At 41.1% G+C, this 21,402-nt stretch overlaps 1 protein-coding gene across 1 annotated transcript; it reads left to right on the top strand.

Annotated features, from left to right (window-relative positions):
• The first annotated feature begins 4 nt into the window (after window positions 1-4).
• On the top strand, window positions 5-16,620 carry PPP2CA (protein phosphatase 2 catalytic subunit alpha). The gene is made up of 7 exons (XM_037397416.1): window positions 5-329; window positions 12,590-12,799; window positions 13,305-13,478; window positions 13,670-13,759; window positions 14,079-14,240; window positions 15,006-15,124; window positions 15,860-16,620. The coding sequence occupies exons 1-7, from the start codon at window positions 228-230 to the stop codon at window positions 15,930-15,932; spliced, it is 930 nt and encodes a 309-aa protein (XP_037253313.1). The 5' UTR covers window positions 5-227; the 3' UTR covers window positions 15,933-16,620.
• The last annotated feature ends 4,782 nt before the right edge of the window (window positions 16,621-21,402 follow it).

Here is a 21,402-nt window from a genome sequence, read left to right as displayed (position 1 = left end):
GCGGTGACGTCAGGAGCGGCGGCCATTACACGGTCTGGTGCGAGGCAGCGGGCGGCAGAGCTGCAGCAGCGGAGGGCGCCGCGCCGGCCGCCCCACTCGCAGCGCTCCGGGCCGCTTCCGCACTCGCCCGCCCGTCCTGCCGCGTCGCGGCCGCTGTCGTTGGGAGCGCGGATCGCAGGGGCCTCCGGGGTGGTGCGGCGGCAGCCGGTGAGGCGGGGGAGAGCGGGATGGAGGAGAAGGTCTTCACCAAGGAGCTCGACCAGTGGGTGGAGCAGCTCAACGAGTGCAAGCAGCTCTCCGAGGGGCAGGTGAAGAGCCTCTGCGAGAAGGTGAGGGGCGGCGAGCGGGCGGCGGCGGGGCCGCTCCCTGCCGGCGAGTGAGGGGCGGAGGGTGGGGGCCCGGGGCCGGGGCGCTGCGGAGAGGCGGCGCCCGGCGGGGGCTGCCCGCGGGGCCCAGGCGGCCTCTCGGTGGGAAGGCGGGCGCCCGGGAAGGTGCTGCCGGGCGGGGGAGGCGCCTCTCGCCCGGCCGGCGAGACGGGCGGGCCGCGGGATGAGGTGCCGGGACCTGGCGGGCGGCGCCGCGGGGCTGGCTGGCGCCCGAGCCGCCGGCGGGGGTAGCGGGGCCGGGGCGCCGGGCGAGCCGCGGCCCCTCCGCGGGCGGATCCGCGCCCCCTCTCGCTGCGCTGGGTGCCTGGCTCCGCCTCCCGCCTTTTCATCGCCTCCTAAAATGGCGCCGCGGCCGGGATTGTCGGGAGAGACCCCCGAGCAGGGCCGCTATCCCGGGGACGCGGCGGGCGGGCGGCCCCGGCCCTTCCCCGCCGCCTTTCCCTCCCTGGGGCCGGGGGAGCTGTGCCCGCCGCAGGGTCGCGGCCGCCCGTCCTGTGCGGGGGGTCGCGAGTGAATCAACGCGACGCGCTCTCATGATACGGCTGAAATGTTAAAGCAGTCCAAAAAGTGTAAGTTATTACAATGAAAATAAAAGCTCAGGGTAATTGGTAGAAGATTACACGGGGTGAAGAGCTGCTGCTTGAATGTTACGGCTTTGATTTTTCATTTCTCATATAAATAAGCACAGATGCATTTATAATCGACGAAAAGGTAGGTTGCCTTTAGAACTTCGGTTTCTGTGAATAAGATTCTGGGTTTCAGGAAATTCACAGGATAGACAGTTGAGATCCCATGCCACCAGCTATTTTTGTGATAGTGGATTGAAAATGTTTAGAGTACTGTGTTGATTGAGACATCTATAGTTTAGGAAGGTCTCAAAATCAGCCCAGGATAGATTGCCTTCTGGAAACTGAAGGAAAAATTTGCCCTAGTAGCATCCAGCTGCATTTTGCAATTGGTTTCTAATTCTGGATGTAACTTAATAGCTGAGCAGTTTTTTTGGTTACTAGAGGTTTTCTGTATTCCTGCATTTATAGACTGAAGGAAGTAATATTTGTGGACTGTTCGGGGACTGGAAATTGAAGAATATGGGAAGTTATTGATATAGTGGCTTCTAAAGAAGCCTGCGTACCTGCCACGAGAAGTAATTAGACTATTTTAAATTTGGCATCATGCCTTCAAATACTACAGCACTTTGTTTTGGAAGCAAATTGTTTCCAGAGGACTGTCCATGAACTTTATTAAAGAACTTCCAGTGTGTTTTGGTGAGGCGGGTGCTTAGGGTGAGTGCAAATTTTAGTTCACTGATATTTCAGTAACTTAAAATTGTTACCATTTGATACAGTCTGTGTATTTTAAACTGTGTTGCAAGCAAGTGGCAATGTCACTGCCTGACTGTTTTTCATGTGGCTGTCTAAATGACAGCGGTCCAGCTTCTTCCTTGTATTACTTTGTTGGAGAGGTGAGCGTTCCACTCACCATCATTTATAAACTGGTGCTGATGCAGGGTCCTGAATACCATGTGAGTGTGGGTGTTTTGTAAGGTTGCATGGTAACTTGCAGGAGCATGAGGAATGTACAAAAAGCTTTCAGTTTACTCGGAGTTTAGATAGGTGAGTAGGCATACCACTAGAAATTCCTTACAGAAGATACTGTAGTCTCAGTCATCACTGTTGTGCAAGATGATATTTTCATTTTTTCCCAGTGAGGAATGGAAATGAGCTGCGTTTCTGGATGTGTGATGCTCGTCACCAAAATAATGGTAGAGAAAACGAAAGGTCACAGAAAGTTGTGTGTCTAACTGCTGTGTTTTGAGATGAGAGACCACAAGAATGCGTGAGAGAAGTCTACCTGAAAAATACCATTTAGCAGCAACCTCAAGCTGGGTGGATATGAGCCAGCTCCAGACCAACAGTAGTATTTTTCTGGGTAGCACGATACTGTGCTTGAGCAGAAATTCCCTCTCTGGCTGATCTGCGGTCAGCACTTCACGGAGTACAGCCTCGTAGCTGTTTATGTTAACAAAAAATGATTTGTGCTGGTAACTACAGGTGGATTTACTGGGACTCCCTGCTAAGAGTAGTTAAGAGTTTCTGCATGGTTGCTGATGCAAGGAATTGGAAGTAGGCCCCCTGAAGTCGAGTTTTCCATAAAGTTGTCTCGGCCCCATCAAGTGAGAAGCTGTGTTAGTGAAAGCCAGGCATTAGTTGAATTCTGTGTCTTCCTGCTGAGAGGGCAGCGTTTGCTTTAGTGTGTTTCCGTGCTTCCAGCACTGATTCTCAGAAACTTTGCAGAGTTGTGCTTCGTGTTCCGATTGTCTTGAGTAGTTTCGTGGACATAATCACACCCAAAGGTTATGTTTTTCTGTAAATAGCTTAATGTGTTAAGGACAGTGTGAAATATAGCTATTGTTCCTAATGACAGATAAAGACCCTACTTAGGTATAAACTGTCATTCTTCACCACACTGAGTTGTAACTAGGGCTAGTTAAAATAAAGAAATAAATAAAAATATCTTTGCGAGGGCTTTCCCCCCATAATACTATCTGATTGGATGATCTTCCTGACTGGTATTTCTTGATCTGCTGGGACATCATGTGTGCAGACTGGTGCCTGTCTAATAAGAATAAGCCTAAGGGCTCTCTTGTATTTCAGTATTGATACCTAAAGAACAAACCAGCTATTTACAAACATGATAATTAAGTGTGGCCATTCCTGCATCCCAGTTAACTTTCTTAGTGCATCCAACATTGTGCCTAGTTACCTGGGTGATGGTGGTGGTTAACAGGCCAGAAATGTCTTCTAAGTCTAGGAATAATTTGTAACCATGAATAATACATAATGCTTTCACTGATGATTTGAAAATATAGGAGCCTCTGAGTGGCAGTTAAGTTATTCTAGGCTTAATATGTGCTATTTTATGGCACACTGGTTATGTGACCAATTGTGTGTGCTTTGCTTAAGGATTTGGTAAGCGTAATTTTTGAAGACGTGGTCAAAATGTACACCATATAGTCACTGTTACGTATCCCTAGTGTTTGTCCTGTTAATGATGAATTATTGACTGTTGTCTGTGAACAGAGGAGAGGAAGTCCTTTATTGTCAGGTGAGGGTTTTTCCACTGGCCATTTTGAATGAAAGGATGCTGTTTTGGAGTAATGTTCTTTTCCATGTTTGTGTGAAGGTAGAGGGAAATGATCTTGTCTCCTCACTGGTGTATAAATACCCTTTATCACAGGAGGTGGAGGTGTGGTGCATTGCTCAGGAAGGTGGGATGACAGTCTAAAAATGTTACAAAAGAATGAGTTGAGTTTGTGGATAGAGTCTCCATTGGTTATTTCAGGAGGTATCCTTTTTTAAACTGTGTGAAGGGCTGATGCTGGTAAAGGCACTTGAGAAACCTTGTTTCAAGCCTTGTCTCCTGCAGCTTTTGATCTGTAACAATGATCTTGGTTACATTTGTGTTTTGATTTGTCATCACTGCTAATCTATAATTATGTTTCCAGGCCATACTGATCTCTGCTATGTACCTTGTTAATGGTGTGTTTTTCTAAATTTTTTTTCCTGTTGCAGAACTTTCACCTTTGTTTAACACCGGATCTTCCAAATCACATTTTCTGAGACTAATTGCAGATGACAACTAACCAAACATGCATGTACCTACTGCAACCATTTGAGCTGCTTGTACTCTCATTCAGCTTACATTAAGCGTCTTAGTTCGGGGAAGGCAGTATGCTACTGATGAAGCGTCCTTTTGGGTTAAACCCCTGTCCCTGTAATCAAAGTTCAGTTCCTGTCATGCACAGGACTGGCAAGTTTTGTGGATCTCACTCCTGTGTTTTAAGCTATTACTGCCCTGAGATGTTGCCCCGTCACTTTTCAGACACAGGCACATGTTGTCTCTGTATCCTCTGCTGTTGGGGAGTTACTTTTCTTCAATTATTTTTGGCCAGAAGTGAATATTTTAAACTGTTCCCAGCTGCATCTGCAAGGGCTTTTCCATAAACTAGCTTTTTGCATTCCTGTATCTTTGCATGCAGCCATCACATACAACTAGTCTTCAGACTAAGTGATTGTAAAAATGAATGTTCCTGTCTGAACTTGCGGTAAGTCAACTGAAAAAACCTGCTTCAACAGAAATCCCTGCTAGTGAGAGTTTCTGTGTGGTGGGCTGTGTATTGGACACATTCTGTGTCCCTGCACACCTATCCCCGGCAGAAGAGGAAGGAACATGGGTCTGGAAGGTGCAGTGTTTTAGTTCTTTCTTACTACTGCATTGGCTTCTGGATTCACTAACCAGGGAACCCTTGAACTACTGCCAGCTTCGATTGTTCCAGGGGCTGTGGGAGACGAGAAGATGGTTTAGGACTCCTTTGCTGCTTTGTTGAATGTACCCAGGGATCGAGCCATTGATGGTGCGTACAGTTATACCTTCCATCTCTGAAGAGTTACAGGTGTATTGTGAAAAGCTTTTTGTGACATTTTAATAATGGTTTTAGATTATTCTGGAATACTTACACAAAAAAAAAAAAAAATCCTTTCACTCCTAGTGTTATGTGGGTTTTTTTTGGTGATGATTGGTAATATAAAATGGAAATTGTCTCTTTACACAAAATGCACTTGAAGCATCTACCTTCCTAGCCTTCTCATCTAGTTCTGATAATATTTATAGCATTTTGACGTGCATATGAGAATTAAGTCTTGCATGTGAGCATGAGCAGCTTTCTAATTTTTTTCAATTCTAGGAAATTCCGTAAAATTGAGTTGTGCTGGCAGTTAGCCATTCAGGTTTTCTTTTTTCAATTACGTTAGTTGTGATCGGATAGGAATGAAAGATTTTGTGTGTGTGTGTGTTGTTTTAAAAGCTATTTTGGGCATAGCTTAAGATAACAGAAGTGAGCACTCGTAAGTCGGACAAGTTCCTACTTGAGTTCTACCAATTTAAGGCTCAGGACATAGATGAGGCTGTAGATTGATGTCCTCTTCCAAATCTACCTGTGGTGAGGCTGTTGCCTCCTTAGATCTGATGACAGTGCTGCTCTGTGATTGCTCCCTAGCCATTTTCAGTTAGTCATCTGGGTTGCCTTAAACAGGGTAATAACCTAACCTGTCTGGCTGTGTCTGGCACGAGTTAAGGAGGCCCTGTACAAAAGGCTGTGTGAAGGGAATCAAAGGAGCAGTGACTGAATTTCCATCCTTGCTTAGGGACTCTTAAACACTACACCTACATTTAGTAACGCAGTTCTTGCCCTCTGTTCCTTTTCTTTAGGTGGTGTGTTAAGCTGGAAAAACAGCTTATTCCTGGCTAAAGAATAAATACTGGAGCTCAGTAATCAGGTTTCCAATATTTCTGCTGGGTGTATTGAAAATACCTTCCAATATAGGTCTTACATGCTTTTGATTTTGAATTATACTTCTTGAGTTTTGAGACATGTGCCTCACCCCATCCTCCAACAGGTATCCTGACCGTACCTTTAACGTGACTGTATGTAGCTGTGGTTGGAGTTACTTGAGCAAAAGAGTTAAAAAACCTTCTGAGTTTACTGCATGAAGCTGGACTTACAGATATTGGGCACAAATAGCTGGGGAATAGCTTTAGCCTCTTTCTTTTTTAATGACTGAATGATAGAATGCGGCTTGTCTACAGACAGGACTGAAGGCCATTTCTGTATATGTGGTCAGCTTCATGCATTACTGCTGTTGCAGTGTTTTTCAGAACTCCATCTAGAGAGGAAGGCATCAGGATTTCTTCAGCTATTTGGCCTCCTGTATTTTTTAAAAAAGACTTCTAGACTTTTTTTTACTTTTAATTTATAGTTAAAGACATGAAGGTCTTTTGTATGAAGCAAAATAATGATATTGAGTTCCTTCAGAGGAGCCCCTTTCTATTCTCATTTTCCATCTGATCTTGTCAAGCACTGATACTTAAATAGTAGTTCCCCTTTCCTTATCCCAAATCTGCCTCTGGGGGAAAGAAAACTCCTTTCAGTTATGCTGAGTATGTAAGACTGCTAATGATTTTTCCAAACTGAAGCATTGAGGGGACTATCAAGACTGCAAATGGTGTCAGTCATTACTTTGTAATACAAAGGAATAGAGGGTTATTTGGCAAAAGTTTACTGCCTGCATGCTTTCTTGTAGACCTTCTAGGATTTGCATGAGAAAAAGGAAGGTGGTTGTGTCATTTAATCTTGCATGCAGTGCTGGCATTAGTATTGGTCTTTTGGTTGGCTAACATCTTGTGTTTAACTGTCCTCTTCTAACCAAACAAATTACTGGAAGAGTAAGGGCCCAGTTGTTGCTGAATTGCAGAGCAGTGAAGAAGGGTACTTTGTGTGTTTTGAGAGTACAAAGCAGATCATATTTTATGTTTTTTTGGCTACTTAATTGCCTGTTCTTGTTCTCTAACGAATACATCAGTGTATATGACAAATACTGTCAGTGATAACATCAGCTACTAAACTTTTTATAGCTAATTTGGTGCACTTTGAATTGAAATGATACTTTTAAGTTAATTTGTTAGTTCTGTTCACCCTGTCCCAAGAAAATTAAGGGCTACGAATGTAGTGACCACATCATGACACCCATGTTCCCAGGAGCTACACTGTGATTCTCTGACCAGGTATGCCTTGTTTTCCTTCACTGACTTTGAAACCTTCAGTATCACTGGTAGTGAAAGAGCTTAGAAATAGAAGCGTAGGCACTAGTCATGAAACCAGAGAAAGCAGATTGGTTATCTTCTGTTTCTGTCCTGGGAAAAGAGTATTTTTCTGCTGTGGCTGCTTCTGTGTGGATGGAAATCCTGGTTTTACATACTTCGGAATACTAAATAATTAAATGTCAATGAGGAGCTTTGTGTTTTAATTTTGTTCCTACTTATACATTCATATTGAACTCCTTAGTGGATTCTGAAGTGCAGCATAAATCAGTTTCCCATTTGTGTTATATGTAATCTGACTGCTGTTGTACCTTCTTCACAGAAGGGTGATATTGGAAGCCTCATTTCTCTAGTTTGTTTAAAATGTCAGACAGCGAATGAAAATACAGTTTGCCCTAAAAATGGTGAGCCCATCTTTTGTCTGAACATGTACTCTTCCCTCAGCAAGTAAGGGATGGGGGGAACCATTAAACTGAAAGAAACAAATGTATTCCCTCTGCAGAAGACTTGCTGACTGTAATGGATGACTTTGCTTGGAATCTCTTCCAGGCCACGATATTTGGCCAGGCCAGCTAAAACCAGTGTTCATCCCAATTAGCTGGTCATTGTGCCTTTAGTCATATCCTGTGCATCTTGATGACAGGAAGTTAGGGGTGTGGTTGAAGTCTTCAATTTCGTCAGAATATCTTTATGGTAACTACAATTACCTTTTTTCCTTTTTTTTTTTTTTCCCTCCCTTGGTTACAGTGGATGCTTCTTAACGCACACTTTACTAGACAGCATGGTGGGTTGCAGGTGTGAATTCTGGTCTGCCAAGAATGACACATTACCATCTGCAACCATGACTTTGGAGCCATGTTGTCTAATGAAAATAATGGTTGTGTTTCCTTTACTGAGTTAGTGGTAATCTTTTGATAAGTGCTTTATAGCAGTGGTTTGCTGCTGTGCAGCAGTTTCAAGCATTGATCTACAATTCTACAAAGCCATAGTGATGTTTACTGCCTTTTTTTTTTTTTTTTTTTATGTGCCCCAGAATTTTTCAGGGTAGCTACTTGGTTTGAGTTGTCAGAGCTCCTGCTAGAATGTATGGACCTAAGAAGGAGTAGGAGAAATTGAGAAATACCTGGTATGTTCTAGAAACACAAAGGAATTTGGGTACAGATTAATTCAGAGGATTTTTTAGAAATGGACTACTTGAAATTAATTCTGTGAGGCGAGGGTGATCATGTACTCTTCTCATGAGGGAAACTTGCTTGTCCTTAGCGTAGAGTGAGTTGCGAAAGAGAACGGATGGATTATAGCCTTTACGGGACTTGACTCTGAGCCTTAAACTGTGGCATATAGGATAAAAACATGCAGGGAACAAGGGAAATAGGAGATGCCTCTGGGTACAAACAACCCCTGCATCTCATTAAACAAAATTGTGAAGATCTAAAAATCGTATGGTCGTACAATTTAATTCTTATCCCTGACTGTTCATCATAAAACACAGTTTACACTTGTATCTCACATTGTCTCAAAACAATGAAGCTAATCTTTGTATTTTAAGAACAGTGTTTTGCACAAAAGATGCCTTTTGTAAACAAAGGCAACAAAACAGTGCTTTACTGTTCATCTGGCCGTTTAGAAGATGTGCAGCAGTCCAGGAATGTTTTAATTCTTAAATACTAGGTTGCATTTTTATGCAGTGCTACTTGCTTTACAATAAAGTGAAAAATTGTTGGTTTCTTGTGTGTTGAAACCAATACTGGTTTTATTCTTGTCTTTTGGGTGTTCTGGGATTGTACAAGTTGCCTCTTTCCAGCGAAATGGATGAGTAAGGCAATATTTCATGTATCAAATAGGAATGAATGCCAGTCACTATGACTAAGCTGAAGTGTATTTTATGTGTGCTGGTTTTAACTTTGAGGTTGCTTTAAGTAAAATTTGTGCCTTTCCACCTCAGCACTTGTACATGACAGTATTTTACTTGGTGGTTCTTACGCTCTTCTTGTGCAACTAGGTCTTACAGCTACATGTTTTCTCTGCATTAGACTTTACTGGTGTTTGGCTGTAAAATTAGCATTTATCAATTTGAAGTAGTGGGTTCTTTTCAGTCTTAATCTGTATCTGTTATCACTTTGAAACCCAAGAGTGTGTAATGCTGAAAAAATAGTTAAGCTGATTTGGAGACAGGGTCTTATAACTGTAATGTAGTAGGCTGTTGATAGCAAGCTTTTGCTGAAGTTAATCTACTTCAAATCTTAGAATACCACCACAAGTTAAACTTTTTGTCATGTGGGGTACTTACAGGGACTGAAGGCATAGATGTTCAGGGTTGTCTTAATATTAAGAATCGGTAAGAACTGCAAAAAAGACTGAAAAACAAAAGCACTAATAAGTGTTCAGAAAAATGTTTTTCAGAATTGCATAATTGTTTATCCTGGTGATAGGCAATGAAACCTGGCTCTTTCAAAACGTTGATGTCAAAATACTACAGAGTGTTGCACTATTATCCTTTGAATAAATAGCTCGCTGGGTTTTGGAAGTACAAGGAATCTGGTGTGTGTGTCTCTTCTTGGTTCTCCTTCATCAGGTGATTTGCCCAAGGAGGACTCTTGTCTTCTGCTGAAAAATGCTTTACTGCTTCCTTTCCATGAGGAAGTGTAGGAGAGCTGCTGGTGGGAAATCCAGTTTGTGGGGGGCAGAGGATGGACTGGGAGGGAGTTGTATGACGTGGCTGAGCAAGTAGCATCATTGTGGATCTCAGGGAAAGGATCAACAAAAAGGGAGTGGAACCAGATGAGGTTACACATGGTGGTGGGTAGTGCAGTACAAAGTTAGGGTCACGGGTACTTCAGTAATAGTGTTAGTGATAGCTTGCCATTGTGAAATTGTAGCATTGCACATACTGTTGTCTTGCCAACTTGCGTTTTTGTTATATTACAGAATATTAAAACTTTTTGCTTTACCCTTTTATAAGAATGCATTTAATGTGGAAATTTGGGTATGGTTGATGGAGTGGGGACCATGGGTTGGTGGCTTGTTTTCAGGGTGTTACTGTTTCCACTTTCAGCTCTGCTGAACCTCTTCTGTAGCAGGAAGTACACTGCTTAAGCAGTTCAGTATATGCCACTGTTAATGCTATGGGACATGGTAAGACTGTAAATGGACTAAGCAGTTCATAATGCAGTATTTCACAAAACCTGTTTCAGAATGTGGAAATACTGAAATCCTTGCAACAGCATTCCTCCATTGCAGGATTTAAATAGAGATTGCTGTTTTGCAAGTTGACCTGGAACAGTCTTTTTCCATCAGAGTAGCTGTTTGACTTATCTAGGTGTTTGGTCATGTGCATATTATCTGAGTGATTTAATATTTCAAAAACTGAGGAAGCAACAGCTCTGATGCTGAGAACTATGCCATTTTAATCTCAGTCAGCATAAACGTTGCATACCTTTGATGAAAAATAAATGGTGTGTTCTTTGTGCAGTGCTTCCATTGTGTTAAGAAAATATGGTGGTAGAAAGCATTCTAATAAAAGGAGTACGTCATTTTGTATCGAAGCACTATAAGCATCTGTAACGTTTCCTGTCAAAAGGAGAATTAATATGGCTAATGCTTCAGAGTTTAACAGTGTATTAAGAGGCTAAGTCTGTTAAAACACCTTCAAAACATCCGGTGAGCTTCACTGCATTAAAATGAATGTAAGTCAGGCTATCTTAAAATAAATCTACACTTTTAGCGTCTACCACAAGCCAGCAATGACCTATCTTTAGTACTAGGCACAGCGTGAGTGGAAACTGTCATATGAGATTGACTTTTGATGTAAATATGTCTGCAGAATGATTTAACTCTGTTGCTCATGCTGTAATATCTAAAGCTCTGTGTTGTGCAGGGTGCTCAACCACAATGGCATTTTTGCAGTTCTTGCTGGTGTTGAATGAAATGTTGGATTTCATGAGTCTCCATCATTAAACTATGTGTTGCTGGCACTTTCCTTCTATGAAGCAGTGACCGTGGTGGTTAGCCTGGACAATGTGCAGCAGCAGTGAGACACCACTTTTGGGGGTGGGAGTGTCAGTCAGTCTCCTGCTAATGGCTTCATGAATAGGGTGGAAACTTGGACACAGCAGCATGTTTCTTAATAGTTCGGTTCATGTCAATACCCAATGTTTAATGTACTGTTTAGATTTTAATTCAAATCTTTTCTTTCCTAATCTTTTAAAATATGATGCTCTTCAGATTATGATGATTTTTTTCTAGCTTCTCAAACTACTACTTTGCTGAGCAGAAGCCCCCAAAAATGAGTATTCTGCTTTAGTTGTCAGGTTAGGTTTGAGAAAGTTAAGAAAGTGACCCTAAAATGAACACAGTGTTGCACTTCTGTCTGTGTCTCATGCTGGTGTGTGCTTCAGAGTTTTTTTGGATTGTGTGGCCTGTGCATAGGTGGTATTTGGTGCTGTTTCTGCAAGTCTTGTAGACACACTGGGTTATAAAATACAGGACGGTTTTTATATATTCTCTTGTTGTTCTGGGAATGAGGTAAAAAGGGATCCTTTCTGAATAGGAACGTTAGCAGTTGAAAGGCATGGAAATCTTTGTAGATGGGAATTTGTAAACTTGTTACTATATATATTTTTAATACCCTCTTGATTTAGAAAATTATTGTGGCACATGTTTGGTGACTATTCTGAGAACAAATTGTAACAACTGGCAGTGTGATGGCAGTAAGGAATTCTTGCGTTATTTCAAAATCATCTTTCTAATGCTGTTTTTAGCTTGTGCTTCTTCATGTACATTGCCTTTTCCTGCAACTTTAATGTATACAGTTTTTGGAAAAAAATGGTGGTGTCAGAGATGTTTTCCCTACTTTAGTTTATAAAGACACGACTCGGCGTTACTCATGTACTTACAGAAAACTTGTTCAGGAAGCTTCTGCAGGTAATCCACCTGCTCTGCAGTGGCTGGTACCACTGGATGTTAGTTACGTTCTTGCTTCTGCTTCATGTAGAACCTTTGCCATTGCATTCAAAGATGTATGTATAGATGGGTGGCAAACAGTCTTCTGAAGCAAGGTGTCTGCAGTGTAGAGCACCCTGGGCGCTGATATGGCTGTGCTCACCTCCCAGAGGGAGAGTGTCAGTTTTGGCCATGCCTGAGTTCAGGCTTTTGAAGGGTTGGAGATAAGACATTAACATGATTTTTAATTTTAATTTTTCCAAATACTTGTGAACGTCTTCAGTTCCAGCAGTGATAATTGCTGGTTTATGCTTCACAGAACCGTTATTGTAGAAAGTCTGATGTTTTTCTTATGCTGGAAATTAATTCTGAAATACCCTCCTCAAGGAGGGGGAAAAAACCGCCAAACCAAATTTTTGTTACTAATACAGGGTTGCATAAAGCAAAATCTTATTTTAAGTAAAGATAATGTTTATCTCAAGCACTTCAGACAAGCAGGGGACAGGAGTTCATAAAGAGAGCAGGTAGTAGAGAGCTGGAAGTGGTAGAGCGTACTTTGACTGTTCATAGACAAATTGACAATTTATATGTGTTTTGTTTTATAGGCTAAAGAAATTTTGACAAAAGAATCTAATGTACAAGAAGTGCGATGTCCAGTCACAGTCTGTGGAGATGTCCACGGACAATTTCACGACCTCATGGAACTTTTCAGAATTGGAGGCAAATCACCAGACACAAACTATTTGTTTATGGGGGACTATGTTGACAGAGGCTATTATTCAGTCGAAACAGTCACATTGCTTGTAGCTCTTAAGGTAACTTTTCTTCTCAGCTGTATAGTTCTGTATGAAATGCATATAATTACTATCCTGACTACACTTAATATCTGTTATGATTTGCATTACATTGGTGTTCTAGGTACAAAAACTGAAACGTTGGCATAGTTTTCGAAGATACTTCTGAAAAAATCAAATGTTCATATGCAAGCCTAATTTTTTTTCTTAAATGAGTGCTGTATTTATTTGCTACCTGCCGAAGTAGTGGTATTTAAGAATTTGCTTGTAGATATCAGTTTGATGCAGGGGTGTAGTGAAGTTCACTAGGAACGATGAATAAAATTTGTAATTAATTTCAAAAGTATTTGGCAGCTGAAGATTTGGCTGAATTATCCCTTCTTTTCTCAAAGGTTATAATGGAATCTTCATCTTGAAAAGTGTTTGGTATTTATTGACATGTGAAGGGGGGGTGAGGGGTGCAAACTCTGTTTTTTAGGAAGACATACATATTTTAATGCCTCTAAAATAAACTGTTAATGTTTAGGTCCGTTACCGTGAACGTATCACAATTCTTCGAGGGAACCATGAAAGCAGGCAAATCACACAAGTATATGGTTTCTATGATGAATGTTTAAGAAAATATGGAAATGCAAATGTTTGGAAATACTTTACAGACCTTTTTGATTACTTGCCTCTAACTGCCTTGGTGGATGGCCAGGTACGTTAATATTTGACAAAGTTAAATGTTACTAGTTGTAAAGGAAGCTATTAAAACTATACTATCAGCTCTTGGCTTTAAAGGAATCTTTTGCAGATTTTCTCCTAATCATTTACACTAGAAAATTACAATTGCACTCTTACAATTAATGTAAATGAATGAGATAAACTTCATCTATTTAACTCTTCCAGATTTTCTGTCTACATGGTGGCCTCTCTCCATCGATAGATACACTGGATCACATCAGAGCACTTGATCGCTTGCAGGAAGTTCCCCATGAGGTACTGAAAAATAATTTTCTAAACTCATGGGATTCATGATTCAGCATGTATATGGGGACTTTGAGTACACAGACCGAAAATGAAATTCAAACCAACTTAGCAATATGAAAGTGTCTGTCTTCCTGTTCTCGTTTAGTTCTTTGAAGGCAAATAAGGGGCATGTGCTTGCCTAAAGACAGACGAGTTTGGGGGTTTTTTAAGTCTTAAAAGACGTGCTGCAACAAGTTGTGCAGGGGTGGCTTATGTGCAGGTTTTCTGTGGTTTTGTTTGGTTTTGTTTTTTTTGCGTTCTGTTTCCGAAACATCTACATCTCTTCTAGGGTCCAATGTGTGACTTGCTATGGTCAGATCCAGATGATCGTGGTGGCTGGGGAATTTCTCCTCGAGGTGCAGGTTATACATTTGGACAGGATATTTCAGAAACCTTTAACCATGCTAATGGCCTTACGTTGGTTTCAAGAGCTCATCAGTTGGTAATGGAGGTAAGCAGGATAGCCTGTGCCTTTAAACTTTTGATTGTATAGTTGGTCCATTAATACCGTACTCTGCATGTCAGAGAGGTGCATATGCTGCTGTGACAACTCATGATCCAGCTGAGAGTGTTCCAGAAACTCTGACAGTGTTCATGTGCTACTAAAGGAGATTCTCAGTTTGACAGTAGAGTAACCTTTATTTTGGCCTATTTTCTGAAAATTTACAGTCATGTTCCAAAACAGACTTCAGTAGTGGATGTGGTACTGCATTTCTGTGTAGGTAAAAGGGTTCTTAAACGTAAATGCTGAGGCCCTCGGTAAGGAAATGCACATAAATGCTTGTGCTTTGAAAAAAAGATGTATTTTTCCTTTTTACCTTGGATGACTGTTTTTGGTTCATAGTCTCTAGTTATCCCTGGCAGTTAAGATTTCTAAATGTATGCCTTGATTCTGGTTTTGGCAAGCACAGCTGAAGGTTTAGAATAGATTGTGTAGTGCTGAAGTGCCGTTTTAATTTTTTAACGCTAATGCAACGGACAATTCTTGCTGGTTTTCTTAATAAATATCTTTAGCTCGTGCTTACTAGTAAGCAACACATGAAGGCCAGAATTCCTTTTTACCCTTTTTCTCTCAAGAAGACAAAGATACAGCCTTAATCTTACTTAAAATGACACTACAAATGTCACTTAGGGTTTTGTGCATTACTAGTCAGATGTTTATATGGGGTACAACAAATTAACTTGGTTGTCATAATTTTTTTTTTCCCTTTTTCAGGGGTACAACTGGTGCCATGATCGGAATGTAGTAACGATTTTCAGCGCTCCAAACTATTGTTACCGTTGTGGCAACCAGGCTGCAATTATGGAACTTGATGATACTCTAAAATACTCCTTGTAAGTATGTTTAAAAATGAGAACTGCATTACTTATGATTTTAAGATAACTGCTGTAGCAAGATCCCACTTAATTACCACGTTAAGGTATGGGGGGTTTCCCCCTATATGCTTTTGGGAGGTGAAGTGAATGTTGGAATTGTTGGGTTAGTTGCATCTAAAATCTTGCAGTCAAATATCTGGAGCAGTTGTTGCATTCAACCAAGATGACTCCTCGGTTTTGTTTTGTGTAATGAGTTTAATGAAATACTGTAGAGGTATGTGATTTCAGAGTAGGAGTACTGTCACGTCTGAGATACTGCCCTCCTATCAGTCTAGGGCAAGAAACTTGGAATCTTTGAGTTCTTCAGATGTTAGGATGTCTGCTTTTTTATATGGGATTTCTAATTAACTACCTCAGCAGCGACTTTACTAGTAAATGAGGCAAAAGCATTGTGTAAACTGCTCCCTTTCACAGTTACTGGAGACTTTATCTCTCTAAAATATGCTAAAGTTTGACCAGTTTGAGTCTTAAAGCTAAGGTTAATTTCTCTCCAGTTCTTCACAGTAACCGTAAGAGAAGTTTAAAATATGGGGGTTATAAATACCTGCTAGGAGGAGTGGAAGAAGTTGAATGCTCGTTCTAGAAGACTTTAATTGTACCTGTGTTAAGACTGCTGCTGCTGCACTTCACATATAAAACATACTTGCATGTAAATGGGACTCGTGCAGTTTCATTAATGTCTGTGCTTTTCAGTTTGCAGTTTGATCCAGCACCGCGCAGAGGTGAACCGCATGTGACTCGTCGCACCCCAGACTACTTCCTGTAAAGAGATTTTAGACCTGTACAGTATTGCCATGAACCATATGTTGACCTGAAGAAAATGGGAAGAGCAACAGTAACTCCAAAGTGTCAGAAAATATTTAACATTCAAACTTGTTTTCACATGGACCAAAAGACGTGCCATATTCAAATACAAAGCCTCTTGTCGTCAACAACTGTGACCACTTTAGAATGAATCAGTTCATTGCATGCTGAAGCAACATTGTTGGTCAAGAAACCAGTTTCTGGCATAGCGCTATTTGTAGTTACTTTTGCTTTCTCTGAGAGACTGCAAATAATAAGATGTAGACATTAACACCTCGTGAATACATTTAACTTTCCATTTAGCTATAGCTTTATTCAGCATGACTGTAGATAAGGGTAGCAGCAAACAATCATTGAAGCTTAAAGAACATTTTTAAAATAAGTACCAAGGCCTCATATTTGTTCTGAAACTGTTTGTTTGTTTTATTTTCAGGGAATACTGTTTAATTTAATTGTATTGATTTTTTTTTTTGTCTGCACTCAGTTCCCTCTTCCACTCTTTGCCCTACCATATTGTCCCTTGTAATTGTCCAAGGATAGTGAATTACTTTGAACAGAACTGTTTTTTTCTGTAAAACAATGTTACTGCAGGACAGAGCTGCAGTGTTTTTCATAATAAACTTGTGAACTAAGTATGGAAAAATGTCAAATCCTAATTGCATCACAGGTCAACTTTGGTTTAATAAACTAACGTGTAGCTGGATGGGTTTTAGAAATTTGCATAGAATTTTCCACCTTAAATAACTAAAACTGAAGTGATTGGAGGTGTGCTGGAAAACTGATCCTTTGAGTTCTGTCCCAGGGAGATGCTTGGTCTTATGTCGTCATGCAGCTGAGGACAGACCTTACTGATACTAATGTGTTACTCTCTTTCCCTCTTGGTGCTTTACTGAAATATTTAAAAATGGAAGAATACAGGACCACTTGGTTGAGTGAGCGTGGCTTTTCTTCAAGTGTAAATCGAATTTTGAGTTATTTACAATGTAGGTGCTAATACTTAAAATCATTTTCTGAAAAACTAAGAATAAAACCAGTTTTCTAAATATTAAAGGAAATAACTTGAAATTTAGTGCTATGTGTATTGCCCAAGCTTCCATTCTGAAAAATACTGGTATTTTATGTTAACTTATGTTAAAATATTTCCTTTCTACTGACTTGTTTCAGAATTTGAATCCCAATTTGATTCTGTTGTTCAAAACAAATTCAAATTTTATGCCTTCTTAAGGCTTGTGCTTGAAATTTCCTGGGCATATCTTGAAAAGACGTACCTGGCTGTTGCTTTAATAGAGGACTCTTAATATTCATATTGTTTAAGAGACTTTAAATTCCTTGGGCACAATGTAGATTCTGCAACAACATGGAGGATTTTTATTTTTTTACACTGTTTGCTTCTAAGGGAAAATACAGATATTTTGCAGATGTCTATCCTACCTGGAGGCTTAGACCTAGACATGTTTTCGGGGGCTTTCTTGCTTTTCTGCTGGAGGACTGCTTAATTCTCCAACTGGCAAAGAAGGTGCTGCATTTCACCAAGCATTACTTCATCCCTTTTCTGAAAGGCTTAAGTGGTGCCTTTTTTTTTTTTCTTCAGCAAAAATTCAGACTTGTCCTGTAGGTTGGATTCCAAATGGTTTCTGGAGAGCATTCAGTCTTCTGCAGTTTGATCTCCTACAGGAAGAAGCGCATACCAAAAATAAGTGCATCTGAAGTGTCTTTTTTTAGTATCTTGGGAACTTTTGCTTTGATCACTATTAAGAAAAAATAATCCTTTGCTGTAGAGAGTAGCTCCCTTCAAATTCCTTTCTCTCTAAATGTTTTTGTAGATAGAACTTTGTGCCTTAATTGACACCATTCCTTCAAGAGTAATGACTTCACCCTATTTTCTGTTTTCTGCTACTTTAATTGGTGTGACTCATCTGCTCTGGGGGGAGCAGCCTGTTCATTTGTTCAGTGTCTGTACACAAATACAAGCAGTTGTTACTAAAGTCGGTGGAAAATGTTGAAAGTCACTCCAGCTTTTGCACTTTACCCCATAATTGTGCTGACTGGCCATTTGAAGATTTCATTGAGGATATCATGTTGCGAACAAAAAATTGTTACTTTGATGGAGATTGGCCACCAGCAGTACTAACCAGCTAAAGGCATGTTTGGAAGATTCAAGAGGAGAAAGAAAACTTCAGATATAATTACTGTCTGATTCATTGGTAGCTGATTGATTGGTTCATGTGAGCAAAAACTTCCTTTGCTGCAGACTGCAAGGATGCTGACCACAGAGCGATGAGCATGATTAGGATTTGTACTTGCTTTGGAGATGAGCGTTGATGTTTCCTCCTTCACTACAGAGACTGGTGAATTCCATAAAATGTGAAATAGGAGTAGCGGGGAATGGCATGTTGTGGCAATTCAGTGTTTTTTAAGCAGGAAAATTTAACCAGTTTTTAGTGAGGAGGGCGACATTGGGGTTTTAAGTTGTTAGAAGGCAGCCATGAATGAAACCGGACATTTTTGTATGAACTGCTCTAAACACTTCCTCTTTTTCTTCTGTTTCTCACAATTTGGGTAGCTGGTAGAATCCTGTTGTTGGATAAATGGGAGAGGGTTTTGAGCTTACCAAATTTCATTTTACTTCAGTCACACTTAATGAGGACCTGTCATTTAGCTATTTCTCTGAATTTGCTTATCAGACAGAGGCAAGCACCCGTCATTTGTGGAGGCCTGTCCTTCTGAACTAAGGCATCATTATGTCAAAAATGAGACGAAATTACACTCGTACACAGGGAAATATTCAATAACTGCTTTTGAAAGGAAAAATGGGACATTTGAAGTACACAGATTTGCCAGGGGTTTTTTTCCCCTTTTTGCACTCTAAACCTTTTTTCTGCCAGTTCCCATCCTATGCTGTATCCCTCCTGTGGCCCCCTCTGCCAGTTGCCTTCCAGGCAGCCGTCCCGGTGAGCTGCCCTGCTGCGTCTTTGCAGAGCCCCGGAGCTCCCTCGGTGAGTGACGGGGAGTGCTGTGGGCATCAAGGGACCTTTTCTCCAAGATAAACCAGCATGTGTGTTTGTCCTTGTGCCCGTGTCAGATTGTTTCCAGCTGCTGACATTTGCATACGTGTTCAGTATCCCTGCTTCGAGTGCCCGGGCAGCATTACCGATTTTAGATCTGGTAATAGCCTGGAAGGATACTTGACGCACAGGCAAGTGCAGAGAGACAGAGCTGGTTACCTCGCTCTTCCCCGGGTGTCCGGATGGTAACACGATAAATTCTGCCTTGGGGAGGGGAAAAGGTGGTGAGTGGACATTGCTGCCGAAAGCTTTGACATTTCCTCTGCCTATGTTTCAGGCTGGTTAGTTTCAAAAGTCCATCTGGACATGTTAGTAGAGAAAAGATTTCTGAGACTTACCGATGCCTGCCAGTCCACGGTTCCACATTCTGCATGAGGGGATTTTTTTTCTTTTTTTTTATAGTATGACTGAAAGTCATTTCCATAAAAGAATTGTGCGTTAAGAGCCTGGGACAAAGTCTTCGGCAATTTAGAAACACGACCTGAATCTTAATGGTAAAAGATTTTGTCACGTACAAACCAGGACTGACTGGTACACAAGTGCTAGCTTTTGGCTTTATTTTGGCCCTTTTTTCATAGTTGAATAAACCCATTCCTCTGTTTTTCCCCCCTCTCACCCCTTAATTTCCTTAGTAACACTGGAGCGCGGTTCCTGCTATCGGAGCTGTGACCTGAGGAGCAAAAGGGAGCTGAAGGATAAATGTGCTTGTTCCTGTGGCAAAAATGCTCTGTAAGAAGAAGCAAGCATGATCAAATCACAATTTTGAATTTCAAATTAAATGCTGCTCCAAATTCAATTAATTGAAGGTGTGGCTCCACTCTCACCACTTCCTTATGCACCTGTCAGACACTCATTTATAACTCTTTAATTGTTTCTTGTTTGGTCTGTATGCTGAGAACTCATGGAAACTCAAGATACGTTTTAGGGGGTTTTGCATAGTTAAAGGAAAGTTTTACATGAGAGAAATAGCTTTTTAGTATTAACGTGGGTTTTGCAACCATATGCATAGTTTATACGAGCTTAGATTTTGGAGCAAAATGTTTGCAAGCCATGGTTTTTGAAGTGTAGAGTGCGTAGGGTGTCCTCTGTATGCTACAGTGGTCACTGCACGGAGTATCGGTTCTGTGCAAGTTCCAGGAGAAGGTTGGAAACAGCTAAAGTATCAAGTGAAAATTGCACGGGACTGTAGAGATCTTGCAGTACCCATGAATACACTAAAAAAGCCCTGCAGAGTAAGCAGTTCATGAGTCAGCCTACTGTGGTTTTTAAAAAAGTTATTTCGGTGCTCTAATTCATTTGGCTGTACTCCTTTTGGATGAGAATAAAGGCGAGCTGCTCTCTTGAGCGAGGGACCAGAGTTCTTTGGCATATATACAGGAAAAAAAGGCTGAAACAACACATTTGGTTTTAAATTAAGCAGTGCTCTGTGTTTTAGCTTTTTAAAACCTGTGCTGTGGCTTAAAAGCTTTACTCTTTAAGATGGGTTGAACTACAGCTCCTGATCTTTTAATTACCGTACGGTGAACAGAAGTGCTTTTGGATGAAGATTAAATTGATTGCTGTTGTATAAAACAATCACTAATAGTACCTAAATGCTACATATAAATAAACATATAAAACCAGGCTGGACATGCAGCTTTTAAAATAGGAGGGCACTGTAGGACTGGAACAGGTTAACCAGCAAGGCTGCAGAATATTTCATCTTGGAAGTTTTCAGGACTGGGCTAGGAAAAGCCACAGCTGAGCTGTGCTGGTGCTGGTGTTCATTCACGGGGGAGACTGAGGTCCCTTCCAGACGATGTTTCGGTCTTGAAAACAGCACCTTGCGGGGTTACGGCACACGAGGCTCGGGATTGGTGGATATCCTGTTAGCTTCTTCATCAAACGGCTGTCAAGGCTTTGGTTGTGGTTTGCAGAACATCAACTGAAAAATATAGTGGGGATGTTCCAGTAGCTGCAAACCAGTATCGGTTCCTTTCATCTGGCCTTGCCAATGGCTGCATTGTGCCACCTTCTGCCGCCCTGGGACTGGTGATGGAAGAGGAGCTGTGTCATTAGGGGTGAGCATCCTGGATAAAAATCTGTAGGCAGGTGCTTCTGATGAGAAGACTGCTCATTTTGCAGACATTTGTATTGCTGTGTGGGGTTGTGTAAATCAAACTAAACTTTTGCTGTTTGGTCATCTCGTTGGCTTTTGTATACATCTTCCTCATTAGATTTCCCCAAAACACAACTGGGTTTTTGGGGGGGGGGGGGTTGTTTTTGGTTTTTTACATTTGTAAATTTTCATTAAATATAAAACCTGTTTTCTGGATTATGCATTTGAAAGCAAAAGTGCTGAACTGTCAAAGAGTAGTGTACTATTTA

This window comes from Falco rusticolus, chromosome 8 (assembly GCF_015220075.1).
Source record: "Falco rusticolus isolate bFalRus1 chromosome 8, bFalRus1.pri, whole genome shotgun sequence".
NCBI lineage: Eukaryota > Metazoa > Chordata > Aves > Falconiformes > Falconidae > Falco > Falco rusticolus.
This window is presented reverse-complemented; position numbering and strand designations above follow the sequence as displayed.